This window comes from Nerophis ophidion, linkage group LG12 (genome assembly GCF_033978795.1).
Source record: "Nerophis ophidion isolate RoL-2023_Sa linkage group LG12, RoL_Noph_v1.0, whole genome shotgun sequence".
In the NCBI taxonomy this organism is placed as follows: domain Eukaryota; kingdom Metazoa; phylum Chordata; class Actinopteri; order Syngnathiformes; family Syngnathidae; genus Nerophis; species Nerophis ophidion.
In genome coordinates, this window is record NC_084622.1 from 4,696,129 (window position 1) to 4,715,941 (window position 19,813).

The 19,813-nt window shown below is 39.3% G+C and overlaps 1 protein-coding gene across 1 annotated transcript in view; it reads left to right on the plus strand.

Moving 5' to 3' along the window:
* Positions 1 to 19,813, plus strand: part of nuak1b (NUAK family, SNF1-like kinase, 1b) — an 87,644-nt gene that overhangs the window by 52,058 nt on the left and 15,773 nt on the right. The window contains exons 3-5 of the mRNA XM_061916726.1: positions 4,358 to 4,509; positions 17,249 to 17,314; positions 17,393 to 17,512. Of these exons, the coding sequence (XP_061772710.1) occupies positions 4,358 to 4,509; positions 17,249 to 17,314; positions 17,393 to 17,512 (338 nt within the window). The remainder of the gene's footprint in view (positions 1 to 4,357; positions 4,510 to 17,248; positions 17,315 to 17,392; positions 17,513 to 19,813) is intronic.

The window sequence follows — 19,813 nt, forward strand, 5'->3', positions numbered from 1 at the left end:
TGAAACTTTGTCTGACAGGAGACTCTGCCAGACGTTCCCAGCAGACCCTCACAATGCGTTTGGGCCTCCCAGGTCTGTCCGGCATCCTCCCCCACCATCGCAGTCAACTCACCACCAGGTGGTGATCGGTAGAAAGCTCCGCCCCTCTCTTCACCCGAGTGTCCATAACATGAGGCCGCAAATCCGATGACACAACTACAAAGTCGATCATGGAACTGCGGCCTAGGGTGTCCTGGTGCCAAGTGCACATATGGACACCCTTATGTTTGAACATGGTGTTTGTTATGGACAAACTGTGACGAGCACAAAAGTCCAATAACAAAACACCACTCGGGTTCAGATCCGGGCGGCCATTCTTCCCAATCACGCCTCTTCAGGTTTCACTGTCGTTGCCAACGTGAGCGTTGAAGTCTCCCAGTAGGACAAGGGAATCACCCGGGGGAGCACTTTCCAGTACTCCCTCGAGCGTTCCCAAAAAGGGTGGGTTCTCTGAACTGCTGTTTTGGTGCATAAGCACAAACAACAGTCAGGACCCGTCCCCCCCACCCGAAGGCGGAGGGAGGCGTAATACGTTAACAGTAATTGAGATGAGACGTAACGAACGCATGAATAATGATCTTAGACAAAATGGGACGAATTTTAGCGATATTGCGGAGATGAAATAAGGCCGTTTAAGTAACACTCTTGATGTGTGACTCAAACGAGAGGGTTGGGTCGAAAATAATACCCAGATTCTTTACCGAGCCGGCTTGTGGAATTGTTTGGTTTTCAAATATTTAGTTGGTATTATTAAATAACTGTTAGTGTCTAGCAAGACAGATAATCAGCATTTCTGTTTTCTTGGCGTTGAGTTGCAAAAAGTTAGCGGACATCCATTGTTTAATTTCATTAAGGCACACCTTTAGCTGACTACAATATTGAGTGATTAGTAATGATAATTAGTTTGTTTTGTATTGTATGTCTTTTATATTCATGGTTGTGTTGTTTTTGTCTTGAAAGTAATGGCAAAATGCGTTTAACATGTAGTATTAAATTTGACCTCAAGTTTAACTGAGATAAGTCACACAATATGCGCAATGTTTGGTGTGTGAATGTTGTGTAAACGTGTAGTTTATTGTGTGAATATATTCACAGTAAACCGATTTTATGTAAAATACACAATGGGTGTTGCTTTTATGTTTAGATTTTCAGTCTTACAAACCTAAAGGAATAAGTGTAAATAAATAATCAATCAATAAATCCATCAATCAATCAATGTTGATTTATATAACCCTAAATCACAAGTGTCTCAAAGGGCTGCACAAGCCACAACGACATTGTCGGTTCAGATCCCAAATAAAACTGAGGAAGGAAAAGAATGCAAAAGAAGGAACATCAATCCTCACCAAAACTTTTAGAGCTTCTGTTGGAAATGAGCAGGAAAGTCAGAATAATGAATTTATTGGCAGTGTGGTGTGAAAACTGATGTTTACTTTGCAATTACAATATAATATGGACTTTATTGTCATTATATTTGCATATAACAAGATTAAGGACTCCAACTTAAAGTGCGGTTGTGGAAACAAATATGGAAAACAAATAAGTAATAAATATAAAAAATAAGAATTGAAATAAACAGACTGCTGTCCAATAAAAACAATAAGCAATCCTGTACGATATACAAAAAACTGTACAATATAGTTAATTTTAACTGTATATTATACAGCTTTTTTTGTATATTTTAATATATATAAATATAATTACATAAATATGTATAATTATATAAATATACAATTATACTTCTATAATTATAATAATATCAACTAATTATAATATACAATTAAGTAATTATAATATACAATTAAGTAAACACAGTCTCCGGCAGCACTTTCTGACAAAACATCCCCATTTCCTTTTCTGGCCCCCAGCTCTTGGGCTTTTGAAACTGTGGCCCTCTTCATGATGTAGTTGAATAGCCCATGTCATCATCATGCTTTTTTTAGGTATTTTTTATTTTTTTTTCCATTTAAAGTTGATGAGACTTGGTCAAACATTTCAAAGTAGATATCATTTGTGCATAAATATATTGAGTTTGTTTTGTATTAAAATTGCTGACTTTGTGATGTCTTTTGTATTTGTGGTTGTGTTGTTTTGTCTCAGAGCAACTCTAGCGGTAGGAGCTTGTTCAATACATGTAGCACTAAATTTGATCAGGGGGCAATAATGCTACACCTTGGATTTAATTGTGATGAGTCACATAACGATACATTGTGTGCAATGTTGGATGTACTGTAAAATATTTTTATATGGGCAGACATATGTAGCTGTGTGAATGAATTAACACCAAACCTTATTTATTCATATAAAATACACAATGGACATTATTTTTGTAAAATACACAATGATTGCTCTACTGTCTTCTGGAGCTTCTGTTCCTTCACACTGTTAACTATCTGTCGCGCTGCACACGCTGGATTTGAGTTGTGAGGGCGAATAATGGATTTATTGACAGTGCAGTGTGAAAGCCAATGTGTTTAGTTTGTGGTTAAGTAAACTAAGTTTGAAAGGAATATAACTTTTAGAGGCACTTTCTGACGAAACATCCACATTTCCATGTCCGGCCCCCAGCCCTTGGGCTCTTGAAACTGAAGCCCTGTTCATGATGGATTAGAATAGCCCAGGACTATTTCAATGGCTAAATGAACATGTAACATCACTTTTGTATTTATTGAAGAGCCACGCAGACGCCACCTTTGTACTAATATGAGTTTTTTCTTAAATTCAACAGTGTTTCTCACCTTATTTATCAAATTGCTGGCACTCACTTATTTTGCTGTCACACTCATCAGAAAAAAAAAAAAACACAGAATCTCAGTTTCCAACATGTGGAAGTCTTCGTCTGATCAATGTTTGGCTACGCGATAACCCAGATTGTATCCAAAAAAACAAGACAACATTGTGGCGGGAATTTTTGTTAAAATCCCAATCATAAAAAAATGAGGGAGGACGAAAACCGAGGTATAACTGAAGTGAAAGTTCCTAATTGGCTCAAATGCTGCATTCGTAGTTTCAGCTTGTCCGAAGGCAAAGTGTTCCTAAACAGGAGACTTTTTACTATGGAGGAGTGTTTTCAAGCTCTGGATTCTCCTTGGCACTGTCGCTAGCAGTGACGTGCTGTCAGGGGAGGCAAGTGAGGCATTGCTTCACCTGCCACCAGGTGGCTTAAAAATGAGATGTTCCAAAACAAAGTAATAAAATAATATGCGTTTTAATATTTCTCTTTTGGTTTATGCTTTCTGTGTGATTTTGGTGTGGTTCCTGTATATTTTGATAATTTTGATGGTTCAAAATTGCGTAAATTCCATGTTTCCTGATCAAAACAATGCAGCAGATGATAAGTGAGGCAGACACAGGCGGTGCCTCCACGGCTACACACAGTGTGTATTGGGCGTGCGTGCGAGGGGGCGCATGCTTGTTGCCACGTGGAAAGGGCAGGTTTTGAGGCAGTAAGTACTTCTGCCTCAAGGTATGGGGTGATATATTTTCAACTTGCAGTTCAATGCTTCAGCAGTACTCTGACTCGCCACACTGGGAGAAGTGGGGGCGCTCAAGCTAACAGACACAAGTCTCTCCAGTGCAAGCCAGCATTTTTTTCTTTTCTTTTTTTTTTTAACTGTATTTATAACAAATATGGCGGCATTTTTATAAGAGTAAGCCAGCGTTGAGTGTTTTTTGTCAGATGCAAAAATATTGTTTAATCTCTTGGAATGAAATTGAATTAAATGAATGTTTCTGCCAATATGGATGATTATATACTGTATCCAAGATTAAATACTTCTCTAAACTGGACTTTTGAGACAAAATGAATGCGATCATACAAAGTACGTTTTCATGAAGGATAGCTATTGCTGCTTCAGATACAAATACAGAAAGGTAATATATACTCACAATACTTGATTTATTTTGTTGAAAGCAAATGGGACCAAAAAGTATTTAATAAAAACTTTATCAAATCGTTTTTGGACCCATTTATCATATCGTAATATCATTATGATAACGTTTTTATGAAAGCGAATAACTCCCTTTTTTTCCCTGTATCTCTAATGTGCAACCTAAATCAAAAATGACTAGAGCTGCACATATGAATTCAAGTGAAAAAAAAAAGAACAAAAAGTATGTATGCCTCACCTGGTGTTTAGTTCACCACACGTCACTGATCACTAGCCATGAGTACCATATCGTGAGGCAGTTAGACTTCGTACTGAAAAACCCACATATACTGTAAATACACGTACCGTTACATCACACACATGAATGTATTTCTTCGCAAGCGCACACTGTGACCATGTGTTGGTTTATCCCCCTTGTCTTCCCTCAGTGTTCGAGAACAAGGACAAGATCGTCATCGTCATGGAGTACGCCAGCAAGGGCGAACTGTACGACTACATCAGCGAGCGGCGGCGCCTGAGCGAGCGAGAGACTCGACACTTCTTTAGGCAGATCGTTTCTGCTGTGCACCATTGCCACAAGGTACGAAAAAGGCACACACGCACAGAGACTTTAACTTGTCGCCCTCGCACGCACCCGGACGTGATTTCCAGGCTTGGCTGTTGTAACAGTCAGCATGCAGCTCCACAGTTAATCTGCGAGCCTTTACAGTGAATGCTTTTCTTGGCTCGCCGGTGCAACAGAGTCATCTGTTTCTGAGTGAAGATGGAACACAGGCTAGTTTAATTCAGGCTTATGCCCTGATTACACAACGCCAAAAGAGGGCCCCCCGCATTAATTCTGTCCTCATCTGACACGCACACTCGTGGGTGTCCCAGGGTACACCCAAAGTAGAGATCTCCCCACTAAACTTGGCTCCAGGCACTCCCATGTCAACTGAACACCAGTGTCCTGCAGTTAAAGGGGAACATTATCACAATTTCAAAAGGGTTAAAAACAATATAAATCAGTTCCCAGTGGCTTGTTTTATTTTTCAAAGTTTTTTTCAAAATTTTACACCTCCCGGAATATCCCTAAAAAAAGCTTTAAAGTTCTTGATTTTCGCTATTTGCGATGCGACTGTCCATTTCCCTGTGACGTCATACAGTGCTGCCAATACAAACAACATGGCGGTTACCACAGCAAGATATAGCGACATTAGCTCGGATTCAGACTCGGATTTCAGCGGCTTAAGCGATTCAACAGATTACGCATGTATTGAAACAGATGGTCGGAGTATGGAGGCAGATAGCGAAAACGAAATTGAAGAAGAAACTGAAGCTATTGAGCCAATAGCTTTTGACGCTATTCGGCCACAGCATGGGTGTACCTAATGAAGTGGCCCATAGCATGGCTGCTTTATTAGCATCGCCGGTAAAATGTGCGGACCAAACGATCAGGACTTTTGCATCTTGTGACACTGGAGCAACTTAAATCCGTCGATTAGTGAGTGTTGGTTTGGCATTAAATGTGGGTATCTGGTTTCAAATGTACATACAGCTAGCGTAAATAGCATGTTAGCATCGATTAGCGTAGCATGTTAGCATCGATTAGCTGGCAGTCATGCTGCGACCAAATATGTCTGATTAGCACATAAGTCAACAAGATCAACAAAACTCACCTTTGTGATTTTGTTGACTTTATCGTTGCAAATGCATCTGCAGGTTATCCATACATCTCTGTGCCATGTCTGTCTTAGCATCGCCGGTAAAATGTGCAGACACTCTGATTAGCACATAAGTCAACAAGATCAACAAAACTCACCTTTGTGATTTTGTTGACTTTATCGTTGCAAATGCATCTGCAGGTTATCCATACATCTCTGTGCCATGTCTGTCTTAGCATCGCCGGTAAAATGTGCAGACACTCTGGCACATACAATGGGGGTCTGGCGGCAGATTTCTTGCCAGTGGTGCAACTTGAATCCCTCCCTGTTAGTGTTGTTACACCCTCCAACAACACACCGACAAGGCATGATGTCTCCAAGGTTCCAAAAAATTGTCGAAAAAACGGAAAATAACAGAGCTGAGACCCGGTGTTTGTAATGTGAAAAATGAAAATGGCGGGTGTGTTACCTCGGTGACGTCAGGTTCTGACGTCATCGCTACAAGACCGATAAACAGAAAGGCGTTTAATTCGCCAAAATTCACCCATTTAGAGTTCGGAAATCGGTTAAAAAAATACATGGTCTTTTTTCTGCAACATCAAGGTATATATTGACGCTTGCATAGGGTTGGTGATAATGTTCCCCTTTAAAAATTGGGTTTTGCATAATGGGGCAATTTCCTCCCGAAATGTATAACTCTGACAAAAGTAATAGACCCTGCACTGCAAAAACTGAAATCCAAGCAAGATTAAATATCTCAAAAAAGGGTGATATTTGCTTATTTTCTGTCTGATAAGATAATTGTTCTCACTAAGCATATTTTATGTAAGAGTCTTTGACTTGTTTTAAGGATTTTGGTCCGGAATGATATCAGTAAGATATTACAGCTTGTAGCTGGGATTTTATTACCTATATTGAGTAAATCATGCTTGAAACTTGAATATCAACTGAAGTATAAAACAACTTTTTTTAAGTAATAATTTCTTACTTCAAGCATGAAAAAAAAAATCATGATGCCGAGCTCATATCATTATGTCAAGATAATGACACTTGCATTTACTTAGTTTAGGAATATTTCTCAACATATTGAGCAAAAAGGTCTCTCTTTTTTTCTACCAAGAAAATTGCACTTGTTAATAGTGAGAAAATACTTATTTTAAGGTACTTTTAAGTTCATTGGAGTTAGCTAATTTTACTTGTTTTGGAAAGTCTGGACAAGCCAAAATGTCTTGTTCTATTGGCAGATAAGTTTGCTTAGTTCAAATAAAATACCCCTATTTTTAAAATAATTAATTTATTTATTTTTGAACACTGACTTTTTGCAGTGTAGATACTGTCCACCGCATAGAACTTTGAATTATATTCTGTTAAACCTCCAAAAATAAACATTTTGTGCAAAAGTTCATTCATGTCTGCAATTCAACTTTAGATTTGAAATTAATATTTCCTATAAACTCATCAGTAGCTAAGCTAGGTAGCTTAACTATGTTTTCCAGTATCTCGGCAGTAGCTTAGCTACTTTTTGATCCATATATTTTACATCAACGCTACAAGCTACAAAGAGAGAATGTTGACTGAATCCATCCATTCATCTATTTTCCCCTGCTTGTGAGAACGTCCACGATGATTGGTAGGTGTTGGTACAGTATGATGAGTCACCATTGGCTAAGGTTAGGGCCAAACATTACGGACTGGCCAATCAGAGGCAAGGTAAGACGGGTCATCAAAACTAGTAAACAAAATTATAATAGACACTCATGCCACATGACGACAAGGGAGTCATTGACAGAGCTAGATTAGATTAGATCAGATAGTACTTTATTTATTCCTTCAGGAGAGTTCCTTCAGAAAAATTTAAATTTTCAGCACAATCCCATTCAAGATCATACAAAAATTACAGGGAGACAGAACAGGATCACTAACGGGTCTGCCGGCTTCCAGCGCCCCTTAAAAAAAAGATGAGATACAGGTAAACAAGGGGGGGAATGGGAGAAAAAAATAGAAGATTAAAATAAAATACAATAAAATACAAAAAATCGGTCTAAGCCTGGGCCCTGGAGAGGGGGTCCAGACTGAGGCCAAGGGAAAAAAACAACAAAAATTCATAGCCATAGTACACTACATACTACAGGGACGCTTCAAGCTGACCACTCCAAAAAAAAAAATAGTGAACATACTTGAAAATAAAATGTTCCTTTATTGCTGAAGATGACGTGCTGGAAACCCAGAATGGTATTTTTTTCGGTATTTTTTCAAGAAAAGATATGAAAAAAATATGTTTTCATGAAATTGTTTTCAAATATTTCATTACAGACATTTAACTTGTTATAATGTATTTTTGTGGTAAAGATCAAAATGTTTATTTTTAAAAAAATGTTTATAGACAAAAATAAAATAAATCTCTCGTAGATCCACACTGATGTCTCCTTGTCCCTTCTACTTAACAGCCATAAAAAGATTACAACCCTCCCAAATATAAAGTATGAAAGGGTGTATATACTGTAATATTTTACTTTACTTTCACGTTAGGCTGGGCGATATGGCCTTTTTTAATATCTCGATATTTTTAGGCCATGTCACCATACACGATATATATCTCAATATTTTGCCTTAGCCTTGAATGAACACTTGATGCATATAATCACAGCAGTATGATGATTCTATGTGTCTACATTAAAACTAGGGGTGTGGGAAATAAACTATTCGAATTCGAATCGCGATTTTCACGTTGTGCGATTCAGAATCGATTCTCATTTGTAAAAAAAATAGATTATTCTTATTTTTTATTTATTTTTTTATTTATTCATTCGTATTGTGAAGCAGACGCACTAAACCCTCTGCAGTCCTGGGTTCAAATCCAGGCTCGAGATCTTTCTGTGTGGAGTTAGCATGTTCTCGCCGTGAATGCGTGGGTTCCCTCCGGGTACTCCGACTTCCTCCCACTTCCAAAGACATGCACCTGGGGATAGGTTGATTGGCAACACTAAATTGACCCTAGTGTGTGAATGTGAATGTGAGTGTGAATGTTGTCTGTCTATCTGTGTTGGCCCTGCGATGAGGTGGCGACTTGTCCAGGGTGTACCCTGCCTTCCCCCCGATTATAGCTGAGATAGGCGCCAGCGCCCCCCGCGACCCCGAAAGGGAATAAGCGGTAGAAAATGGATGGATGGATTTATTTATTCATTCATTTTTAATTAATCAATCCAACAAAACAATACACAGCAATACCAAAACAATGCAATCTAATTCCAAAACCAAACCTGACCCAGCAACACTCAGAACTGCAATAAACAGAGCAATTGAGAGGAGACACAAACACGACACAGAACAAACCAAAAGTAGTGAAACAAAAATGAATATAATCAACAACAGTATCATTATTAGTTATCATTTCAACATAGCAGTGATTAAAAATCCCTCATCATTAGACATTTATATATATATATATATATATATATATATTACACTTGCATCGCATCTCATAAGCTTGACAACACACTGTGTCCAATATTTTCACAAAGATAAAATAAGTCATATTTTTGGTTCGTTTAATAGTTAAAACACATTTACATTATTGCAATCAGTTGATAAAACATTGTCCTTTACAATTATAAAAGCTTTTTACAAAATCTACTACTCTGCTTGCATGTCAGAAGACTGGGGTAGATCCTGCTGAAATCCTATGTATTGAATGAATAGAGAATCCTTTTGAATCGGGAAAAATCCTTTTTGAATCGAGAATCATGTTGAATTGAAAAAAAAAATCGATTTTGAATCTAATCGTGACCCAAAAATTGATATTGAATAGAATCATGGGACACCCAAAGATTTCTAGTTAAAACATTCTTCTTCATACTGCATTAACATATGCTCATTCTAAACTTTAATGCAGAGAGGGAAATCACAACTAAGTCAATCGACCAAAACTGTGTTTATTAAACAGTTATTAAACAGTGTCACAAATATTCATGTTATTTCAAAACAGAAAGTGCAAGATTGTCAGAGACATTTTAAAACAAGCTATGTGTGCACTTTTGTGCATGATGTCACTAAAATGGCATATCAAAACAACACTAAATTAAAGTGCACTTTTTGTACAGAATGCCACCACAATAGTTTAAAACAAAGTGCATGATGTCACACAAGATATTTCTATAACTGTATAAATAAAAATTAGCTGCATAATAGGAAATCAAATAGTGTAGGTCCTTCGCTATGTGGTAGGCTCCTGCGGACGTTATATCCTTTTGTTGACTATTTTTTTCATACGGTGTTGATGTGAAAATGGTTGCCTCTGCATTTTGTTGGTGTGGCACCGAACGGAGATGTAGACATGCGGAGTATGCACTCTTCATTCTCTAGCGGGTGACTTTTTAAACGATGCTACATATTAGCAGTAATGCAGTATCACCACTCGCACAACGTTACCCATGCTGCTACCTCTCTGCTCCGCGAGGGCGTATACGTATGTGACATGTGTATGAACGTGCGCTTGTTTTATATATTTGTGAGAAAGAGTGAGAAACGCATGTAGTGTAATGCCCGCAGCTAAAAGCAACTGCATGAGAAAGGTATACTCGAATATCACGATATAGTCATTTTGTATATCGCACATAGACAAACCTGCGATATATTGATATATTGCGATGTATCGATATATACTCTATATAAATATATATATATATATATATATATATATGTATATGTATATATGTATATATATGTGTGTATATATATATATATATATATATTTATATATATATATATATATATGTATATGTATATATGTATATGTATATATGTATATATATGTGTATATATATATATATATATATATATATTTATATATATATATATATATATATGTATATGTATATATGTATATGTATATATGTATATATATGTGTGTGTATATATATATATATATATATATATATATATATATATTTAAACTTAAACCAGCCCTACTTTGACGTACAAAACACAAAATGTTTAATGTGTTGTGACTTTTACTTTATTTTGTAGTAGTAGCGACTTCCTCCTGGTCAATTTACTTTGTTTTCACTTTATGGAAGTGGGCATGCAAGTGACGTCAAGCCCACTTTAGGGGCCTTTTTTGGATTTCCACTGGAGTCTGATAAAAAAACACATTTAACTTGCAGTGTAAACAGTCAGCTGGAAAAAAATCCGATCTAAAAAAAATCTGATTTGGGCCACTTTGGCCTGCAGTGTAAACGTAGTCAATGCAGTGTGCAAAAAGAAAATGTTCTTTGTTGTACGCCTCTTGAATCAAAACAGCCAGACTAAAAAAAGTGAGACAAAACAGGCAGAATTAAAGTGGCTCAATAATTTCCATCAGGTCTCAGGCTTGTTCGGACGGGCCTTCCTTGTTGTCATGCCACTCCTCAGCTGGAGATGAAGATGATGTAATGGCCCTCAGATAGGAAAGTCTGTCACAAAGAATGATTCGTCATCCTAATCTCAAACGGGGCGGGGCAGCGTGACTCCCTGCCACCACAAGCAAAACAAAATTCAAATGAAGCTAACTTTGTCGAGCCGTGGGAGATGTCGTGCAGGGAAAATAACTTAAAGCATTCCCGACCTTTTTTTTTTTTCATGTAAATCTCACGATGTTGTGAAAACATAATTCACACAGGCTGGAAATTACAGGCCAATGTAATTGAGACAAATGGGAATCGACTGAGAAGGCAAACCACAGCAGATGTCAACAGCAGACAATGAAAGGGGTGGAGACACCGCTGACTGCGGTGACTCTTTACAATAAACTTTCTCCCTATACAACCAAAACAATCATTTACTGCAAATATTTCATGTGAATGCTGGAAGAAGCTGTCCTGAAATGACCATTTGTTAATGCATCAGAGCATATTCTACAAAACCCGTTTCCATTTGAGTTGGGAAATTGTGTTAGAGGTAAATAAAAACAAAATACAATGATTTGCAAATCCTTTCCAATCCATAATCAATTGAATGCACTACAAAGACAAGATATTTAATGTTCAAACTCCTCAACTTTATTTTTTTTTTGCAAATAATAATTAACTTAGAATTTCATGGCTGCAAGACGTGCCAAAGTAGTATTACTCCATCTTAGAGAAGCCGGCGACGTTTCTGGATGTTGTTGATAAATGGCTTTCGCTTTGCATAGTAGAGCTTTAGCTAGCACTTACAGATGTAGCGACTAACTGTATTTAGTGACAGTGGTTTTCTGAAGTGTTCCTGAGCCCATGTGGTGATATCCTTTAGAGATTGGTGTTGGTTACAGTGCCGTCTGAGGAATCGAAGGTCACGGTCATTCAATGTTGGTTTCCGGCCATGCCGCTTATGTGGAGTGATTTCTCCAGATTCTCTGAACCTTTTGATTAAATAATGGACCGTAGATGTTGAAATGCCTACATTTCTTGCAATTGCACTGTGAGAAACATTGATCTTAAACTGTTTGACTATATACTCACGCAGTTGGGGACAAAGGGGTGTACCTCGCCCCATTTTTTCATGTGAAAGACTGAGCATTTTTTGGGACGCTGTTTTCATACCCAATCATGGCACCCACCTGTTCCCAATTGTGGGATGTTCCAAATAAGTGTTTGATGAGCATTCATCAACTTTATCAGTATTTATTGCCACCTCTACCAACGTCTTTGTCACGTGTTGCTGGCATCAAATTCTAAAGTTAATGATTTGCAAAAAAAAAAAAAAAAAAGTTTATCAGATGGAACATCAAATATTTTGTCTTTGTAGCATATTCAACTGAATATGAGTTGAAAATGATTTGCAAATCGGGGTACTATCAAGTACTATTTCTATTGCCTGGTACGAGTAGTAATCCAGGCACGGTGTTGGTGACAGGACCCCAATGTATATGCGTTTTTGGTTTGCCTTTTGTTTTTGCCCTAAGTAATGTGGGACGTTATCAAATGTGTTCAAACCTTCGTATACAACACAGGAGGATGTTATTGACTTACGAGTAGGGATGTGCGATAAAGGCTTTTTTTGCCGATATCCCGATATTGTCAAACTCTTAATTACCGATACCAATATCAACGGATACCGATATATACAGTCGTGAAATTAACACATTATTATGCCTAATTTTGTTGTGATGCCCCGCTGGATGCATTAAACAATGTAACAAGGTTTTCCAAAATACATCAACTCAAGTTATGGAAAAAAAATGCCAAAATGGCACTGCCATATTTATTAGTGAAGTCACACAGTGCATTGTTTTTTTTTAACATGCTTCAAAACAGCAGCTTGGAATTTGGGACATGCTCCCCCTGTGAGAGGTTGAGGTGGGTGGGGTTGAGGTTGGTAGCGGGGGGTGTATGTTGTAGCGTCCCGTAAGAGTTAATGCTGCAGGGGGTTCTGGGTATTTGTCTTGTTGTGTTTATGTTGTGTTACGGTGCAGATGTTCTCCCGAAATGTGTTTGTCATTCTTGTTTGATGTGGGTTCTCAGTTGTTAATACGGCCACCCTCAGTGTGACCTGTATGGCTGTTGACAACGTATGCCTTGCATTCACTTGTGTGTGTGAAAAGCCGTAGACATTATGTGATTCAGCCGGCACGTAAAGGCGCAGTGCCTTATAAGGTTTATTGGCGCTCTGTACTTCTTCCTGCGTCCGTGTACACACCGGCGTTTTAAAAAGACATGATTTTTTTTTAAACCGATACGGATCATTTCGAAACCAATACAGATAATTTCCGGTATTACATTTTAAATCATTTATTGGCCGATAATTTTGGCAGGCCAATATGACCGGACATCTCTACTTACGTGCAGCGGTAGGCGTTGTTTTATAACGCACAACCAAGTCAGCTGTAGTACGTGCAGATGTTGTGTTAATAAGCAGAGCTACTACTTTTGGAGTCGATCATGTGTTGGTGAACCATTCAAACAAGCCAACATCTATTAAAATCCCGTGGCTCCCTGGAGCTTTTTCAAAAATGTGTGAAAATGGAAAAAGATGAAGGGAAAAATATGTTTTTTCCTTCAATATGGTTTCTTTAGAAGCATAAACATGACACAAACCTTCCTAATTGTTAAAAATAAACACTGTTTGTATCAAACATGCTTCACTGATGAGTATTTGGCGAGAGCCGTTTTGTCCTACATATTTCAGTGGTCCTTAAACTCATCGTAGTTGGTTCACATGTACAACTTTCTCAGACGCTGCCACAGAAAGACGTGTTTTATGCCACTCCTTCTTCGTCTCATTTTGTCCACCAAACTTTTTATGCTGTGCGTGAATGCACAACGGTGAGCTTTGTTGATGTTTTTGATTTGTTGGAGTGCCAATCAGGCATATAGGGGGCGGTGTGGCGTAGTGGGTAGAGCGGCCAGCCAGAAACCTGAGGGTTGCAGGTTCGCTTCCCACCTATTGACATCCAAAAAATCGCTGCCGTTGTGTCCTTGGGCAGGACACTTCATCCTTTGCCCCCGGTGCCGCTCACACTGGTGAATGAATGATAGGTGGTGGTCGGAGGGGCCGTAGGCGCAAACTGGCAGCCACGCTTCCGTCAGTCTACCCCAGGGCAGATGTGGCTACTGATGTAGCTTACCACCACCAGGTGTGAACGAATGTTGAGTCCCACTTCTCTGTGAGCGCTTTGAGTGTTTAAAAAAGCGCGATATGAATATTAAGTTATTATTATTATTATTATTATTATATTTGGTCACTACAGGACTGCAAGCTAATCCATGCTAATGTGCTATTAAGGCTAGCTGTAAGTACAAATTGCATCATTGTGCCTCGTTTGTAGGTATATTTGAGCCGGATTAATGTCCTTTACTTAGGTCCTCTGTGTATTTAATTTTTATTTGTATGTCTCAGGACACATTATCTGTATGTAATATTGGCTGCATTTATGATAGTTGTTTGTGTGCCATGTTGTACCAGACCACAGCAAACGTTACTCGTCTTGCAAAGATTTAATTAAATCCATTAGAACAGGGGTCTCAAACTCAATTTATCTGGGGGCCACTGGATGCAGAAACTGGGTGAGGCTGGGCCGCGAGAAAAGATTTCTTAAAAAAATTTAAAATACACTTTTTAATGATTTTACTTTTTACATCACATAATCAGCGTGCCGGCTATGTAACATGTTATACAAGGTCTGTACAATTCCACGTAAATGGCTGCAAGACATATTTGTTCAACAGCAATACAGGTCACACTGAGGGTGGCGGTATAAACAACTAACACTTTTCCAAATATGCGCAATACTGTGAACCCACACCAAACGAGAATGACAAACACATTTCAGGAGAACATCCGCACCCTAACACAACTTAAACACAGCAGAACAAATACCCAGAACACCTTGCAGCCCTAACTCTCCTGGGCTACAATATACACCACCTCAACCGACGCAAGTAGGGGGGTGGGGGATTTGGTGGTAGCGGGGGTGTATATTGTAGACCGGAAGAGTTAGGGCTGCATGGGATTCTGGGTATTTGTTCTGTTGTATTTATGTTGTGTTACGGTGCGTATGTTTTCCCTAAATGCGTTTGTCATTCTTGTTCGGTGTGGGTTCACAGTGTGGCACATATTTGTAACGGTGTTAAAGTTTTTTTTACGGCCACCCTCAGTGGGGCCTGTGTAGCTGTTGATCAAATATGTCAAGCAATAACACTCATGCGTTTATAATGGCCAGATACAACATATAACTGGGCTTGCACGCTGTTGGTACAGAAAGTAGAGGGCGCCATAGGTTGCCCCATAATGGCACCTCCTAAATATTGTTGATTTGGTAAATGTCGGCAGGAATTGGAGAGAATGGATGCCCTGCAATTCAGGGATCTCCCTTGAAAATTTGGAGCGTTGGCAAGTATGGCAAGTTCGTATTAAACTCGCGGTCCGCACCAGCATTATATTGTCATATCAAAGTGCGGGCCGCTAGAGATACGCGGATAGGCAATTATATCATCCGCATCCGCGTCACCAAAATTGTCATCCACCCGCCGTCCACCCGAACCAACATTTTGTCGGGAACGTACCCGCCCGCCAACCGCCCGCTGAATTACATCAGAGTTGGCCACCTTTACCACTCAGAGCTATTTAAAACTTCATAGAGTAATGTAGTCAATTGGAGCCGCTAACGTTCTCGCGACTATACAATATTGTTCATCCTGATGGCAAGAATATGGGCGTGCTGTGAAGCCATTGCCTTTGACACCTTCAACAATATGTACGAACCGATTGTGGGTCCAACGACATGTTGTGTGCAGCTTCGGCAATCACAGGTATGAGATTGAAAGGCATACTGGGTGATACAGAGTACACTGATGGTTGTGATATAAACAACTTTAACACTTACTAATATGCGCCACGCTATGAAGCCACACAATACAAAATTAACAAACACATTTCGGGAGAACATCCTCACAGTAACACAACATAAACGCAACCCAACTAATACCCATAATCCTTTGTATTCATGACACATCCTGAATATATTTTACACCCCCGCGCCCCCAACTCCGCCCACTTTACCAAAATAGTCAGACAGTGTCATGAATACAAAGGATTATGGGTATTTGCTGTGTTGCGTTTATGTTGTGTTACTGTGAGGATGTTCTCCCGAAATGTGTTTGTCGTTCTTAATTGGTGTGGCTTCAAAGCGTGGTGCATATTACTAAGAGTGTTAAAATTGTTTATATCACAACCATTAGTGTACTCTGTGTCACCCAGTATGCCTTGCAGTTGTGTGCGTGTTGCCGCGGAAGCCACACACAACATGATGCTGGACTGACAAGCAGAGCGTACATGTTGTAGAAGGCAACAAAGCCAATGAAATCATAGCACGCACTAATACTTATTATCTGGGTGACTGCCGGCAGTCATTCAAGAGAATAATAGCGTCTCCTATTGACTTCTTCGCTTTATGACACGGGTCTTAAATGGCTCTTTGAATGGCAAAGGATACCGATCCCAGAACCAAATGTGTCCGAATGGTTCAACCGCCACCCGCCCGAATCTAATTAAAATCTATTTTTTCGTCATGTCAACCGCCCGACCCGCGCTTTACCCGCGGACTCCGCGGATGAGATCGCAAACCGCGCATCTCTACGGGCCGCGTTATAACGTCTTGTTTGAGACCCCTGCATTAGAAGAAGACAGTATGCCGTTTCCTTTACCTTGGACACACACATAAATGATAAATGGGTTGTACTTGTATAGCGCTTTTCTACCTTCAAGGTACTCAAAGCGCTTTGACACTACTTCCACATTTACCCATTCACACACACATTCACACACTGATGGAGGGAGCTGCCATGCAAGGCGCCAACCAGCACCCATCAGGAGCAAGGGTGAAGTGTCTTGCTCAGGACACAACGGACGTGACGAGGTTGGTTCTAGGTGGGATTTGAACCAGTGACCCTCGGGTTGCGCACGGCCACTCTCCCACTGCGCCACGCCGTCCCTATCTATATAAGACAGTCATTTCCAGGAGTTATCTCACCCTCTGAGAAGTTTTACTAATGTTTTCCAATGTTGTAAAAATGTGCTACGTTCTTCCACTGCCCTCAGTCTCTTTGCAGATAAAATATATTTCAAAGCTGTGACGTAAATGCAGGAGACCCTAAATTCCCCGATTTAAGAATTGTTCACATAATCATTTCAGTCATAATTCATTTGTGCATCTTCTTTCAGAATGGAGTGGTCCACAGGGATCTGAAACTGGAAAATGTGCTACTGGATGAAAACTGTAATATTAAGGTAATTGTAAAGGATTTATAAAAAGAGATACGCCACCTAATCAGTTTGTGATGAATTAATGCCCACAACCTCCTCCAGATTGCTGACTTCGGCCTGTCTAACTTGTACCACAAAGACAAGCTTCTGCAAACCTTCTGCGGCAGCCCGCTATACGCCTCACCGGAGATCGTCAACGGGAGGCCGTACCGTGGGCCAGAGGTAAGCGGCCAGTGACGTAAAGTTTGTTTGCAAATTCCCTTCGAAAAAGTTGTCAGGATCCCTCAGTTGAGTGCCTCATGGCATTGTTGACTTTTTTTTTGTCACAATCACTATCACAGTCTGTGCACAAAGGGTTCTCTAAGCTTTATTTGCACTTCTTTGATGGGATTAGGAGATCTCTTTTGCAACGCCACAGTGGTCCAGCCCATCACTCCCTCTCCTCCTTCTGTGTTCTTTGATGTGAGAAAATGAGGGATAGATGTTGCTCACCTTCCCTTTAGTCTAATTGGATTGCAGCCTCAAAGGTCACATGTTGAAAAATGTCTCGTCAAGGCCACTCATACTCGGCAGTTGATGCCAAGCTTAATTCCTGTCCCATCCACCTTTGACCCAAACTGGAGACACGGCTTGACAGTGGAACCCTGATTTACAAAATGGTTCTCGAACAGTGTTCGTAAGTAGAAAAGTTTGTATATTGAAGCAACAATCTATGAGAAACAATGTAAAAGTAATGGGTTGCAGCCTTGACAAAGTCCACATTTTAGTCAAAGCGCTACTGTTTGTAGTACTGTATATCAAAAAAAACATAACACGGAGGTGATGGACTGACTCTCTATTCAAAAACAAAGTCAAAACCACGACAACTAGCTGAACTGTCCTCGTTACGAGCCGCGCTGCCGACACGCACACACAATGTCACTAGCCCTGTGGTGCATTCACAGTTTGAAATCCCCAAAGTCCTTAACTTTAACAGCCAGGTTTCTACAATGATCAAAATATTTACCTTTTGGTTAATCTTTTTTGGGTGCAGTGGTAGGGAGTCTGAGTATGTGTCGACAATGCTGTGGACACCTCTGGATGAATTAATCAATGTTTTAGACCACACATCGCTTATCCATTGTGTTATTTTGATTCTTATCGAGTGGGCAAAAAAATAGAAACATTTTGTATAAAAGCTTAAAGAAACAATTAGCATTTTATTGATTACTTTGTTTAGCTTTGTTTTATGTATTGCATGTTTTGTCTTATGTGATTTTTTTTATTCTTTAAAAAAGGTTTTACCTTTCTGTTTGGTTTACAATTGTGCTATATAAATAAATAAACACTTTATCGGACATCTCTACTGCGTAGTAATCCACGAAGTCCACAGTTTGCACATGCACTGGTACAAAACGTGGATTTGTCATAAGACAACTCGGCCATAACAGTTACTAATTTATATTATATATTATAATAACTAAGATGTTCTACTACGAGTCGGTGGTGGCGAGCGCTTTCTTGTATGCCGTGGCTTGCTGGGGCAGCGGGCTGAGAGGGAGGGACGCAAACAGACTGGACAAGTTGGTAGAGAAGGTCAGTAACGTGGTGGGAGTGGAGCTGGACTCTCTGTCGGTGGTGTCAGAGAGAAGAAGTCTAGCAAAACTCCTAGCCATTACGGACAACACAAGTCTAGCAAAAATCTCCTAGCCATTATGGACAACACCTCCCACCCACTACACTCGGACCTTGCGGAGAGAATGAGCACGTTCAGTGGAAGACTCAGACCCCCAAAATGTAACACGGAACGACACAGGAGGTCCTTCATACCCACAGCCATTAGACTGTCTAATGCATATGTTCCTTGACTGCACTTAAATGTAGAATATATGTAGAATATATTTATATTATTCATATATTATATAATATATGTCATATATTATTTATTATTATTATTGTTTATTGTGAGCGAACTGTGGTGCTGAATTTCCCCCAGGAATCAATAAAGTACTTTCTATTCTATTGTATTCTAATTTGAACAAACACCTTGCATAGTATAAATAAAGAGTATGACTAAAAAAATGTCAGGATGGATGTCACATGCAAACATGTAAAGTACAAATGAGAGGGTGAGGGGGGCCCAGTGTGGATGGATGGATGGGTGCTCTAAATTGACTTACCGTATTTTTCGTACGATAAATCGCTCCGGAGTATACGTCTCACTGGCCGAAAATGCACATTAAAGAAGGAAAAAAACATATATAAGTCGCACTGGAGTATATGTCACATTTTTGGGGGGAATGTATTTGATAAAACCCAACACCAAGAATAGACATTTGAAAGGCAATTTAAAATAAATAAAGAATAGTGAACAACAGGCTGAATAAGTGTACGTTATATGACGCATAAATAACCAACTGAGAAGGTGCCTGGTATTTTAACACAACACATCATGGCAAGAGTCATTCAAATAACTATAACATATAGAACATGCCATACGTTTACCAAACAATCCGCCACTCCTGATCGATAAATCCGATGAAA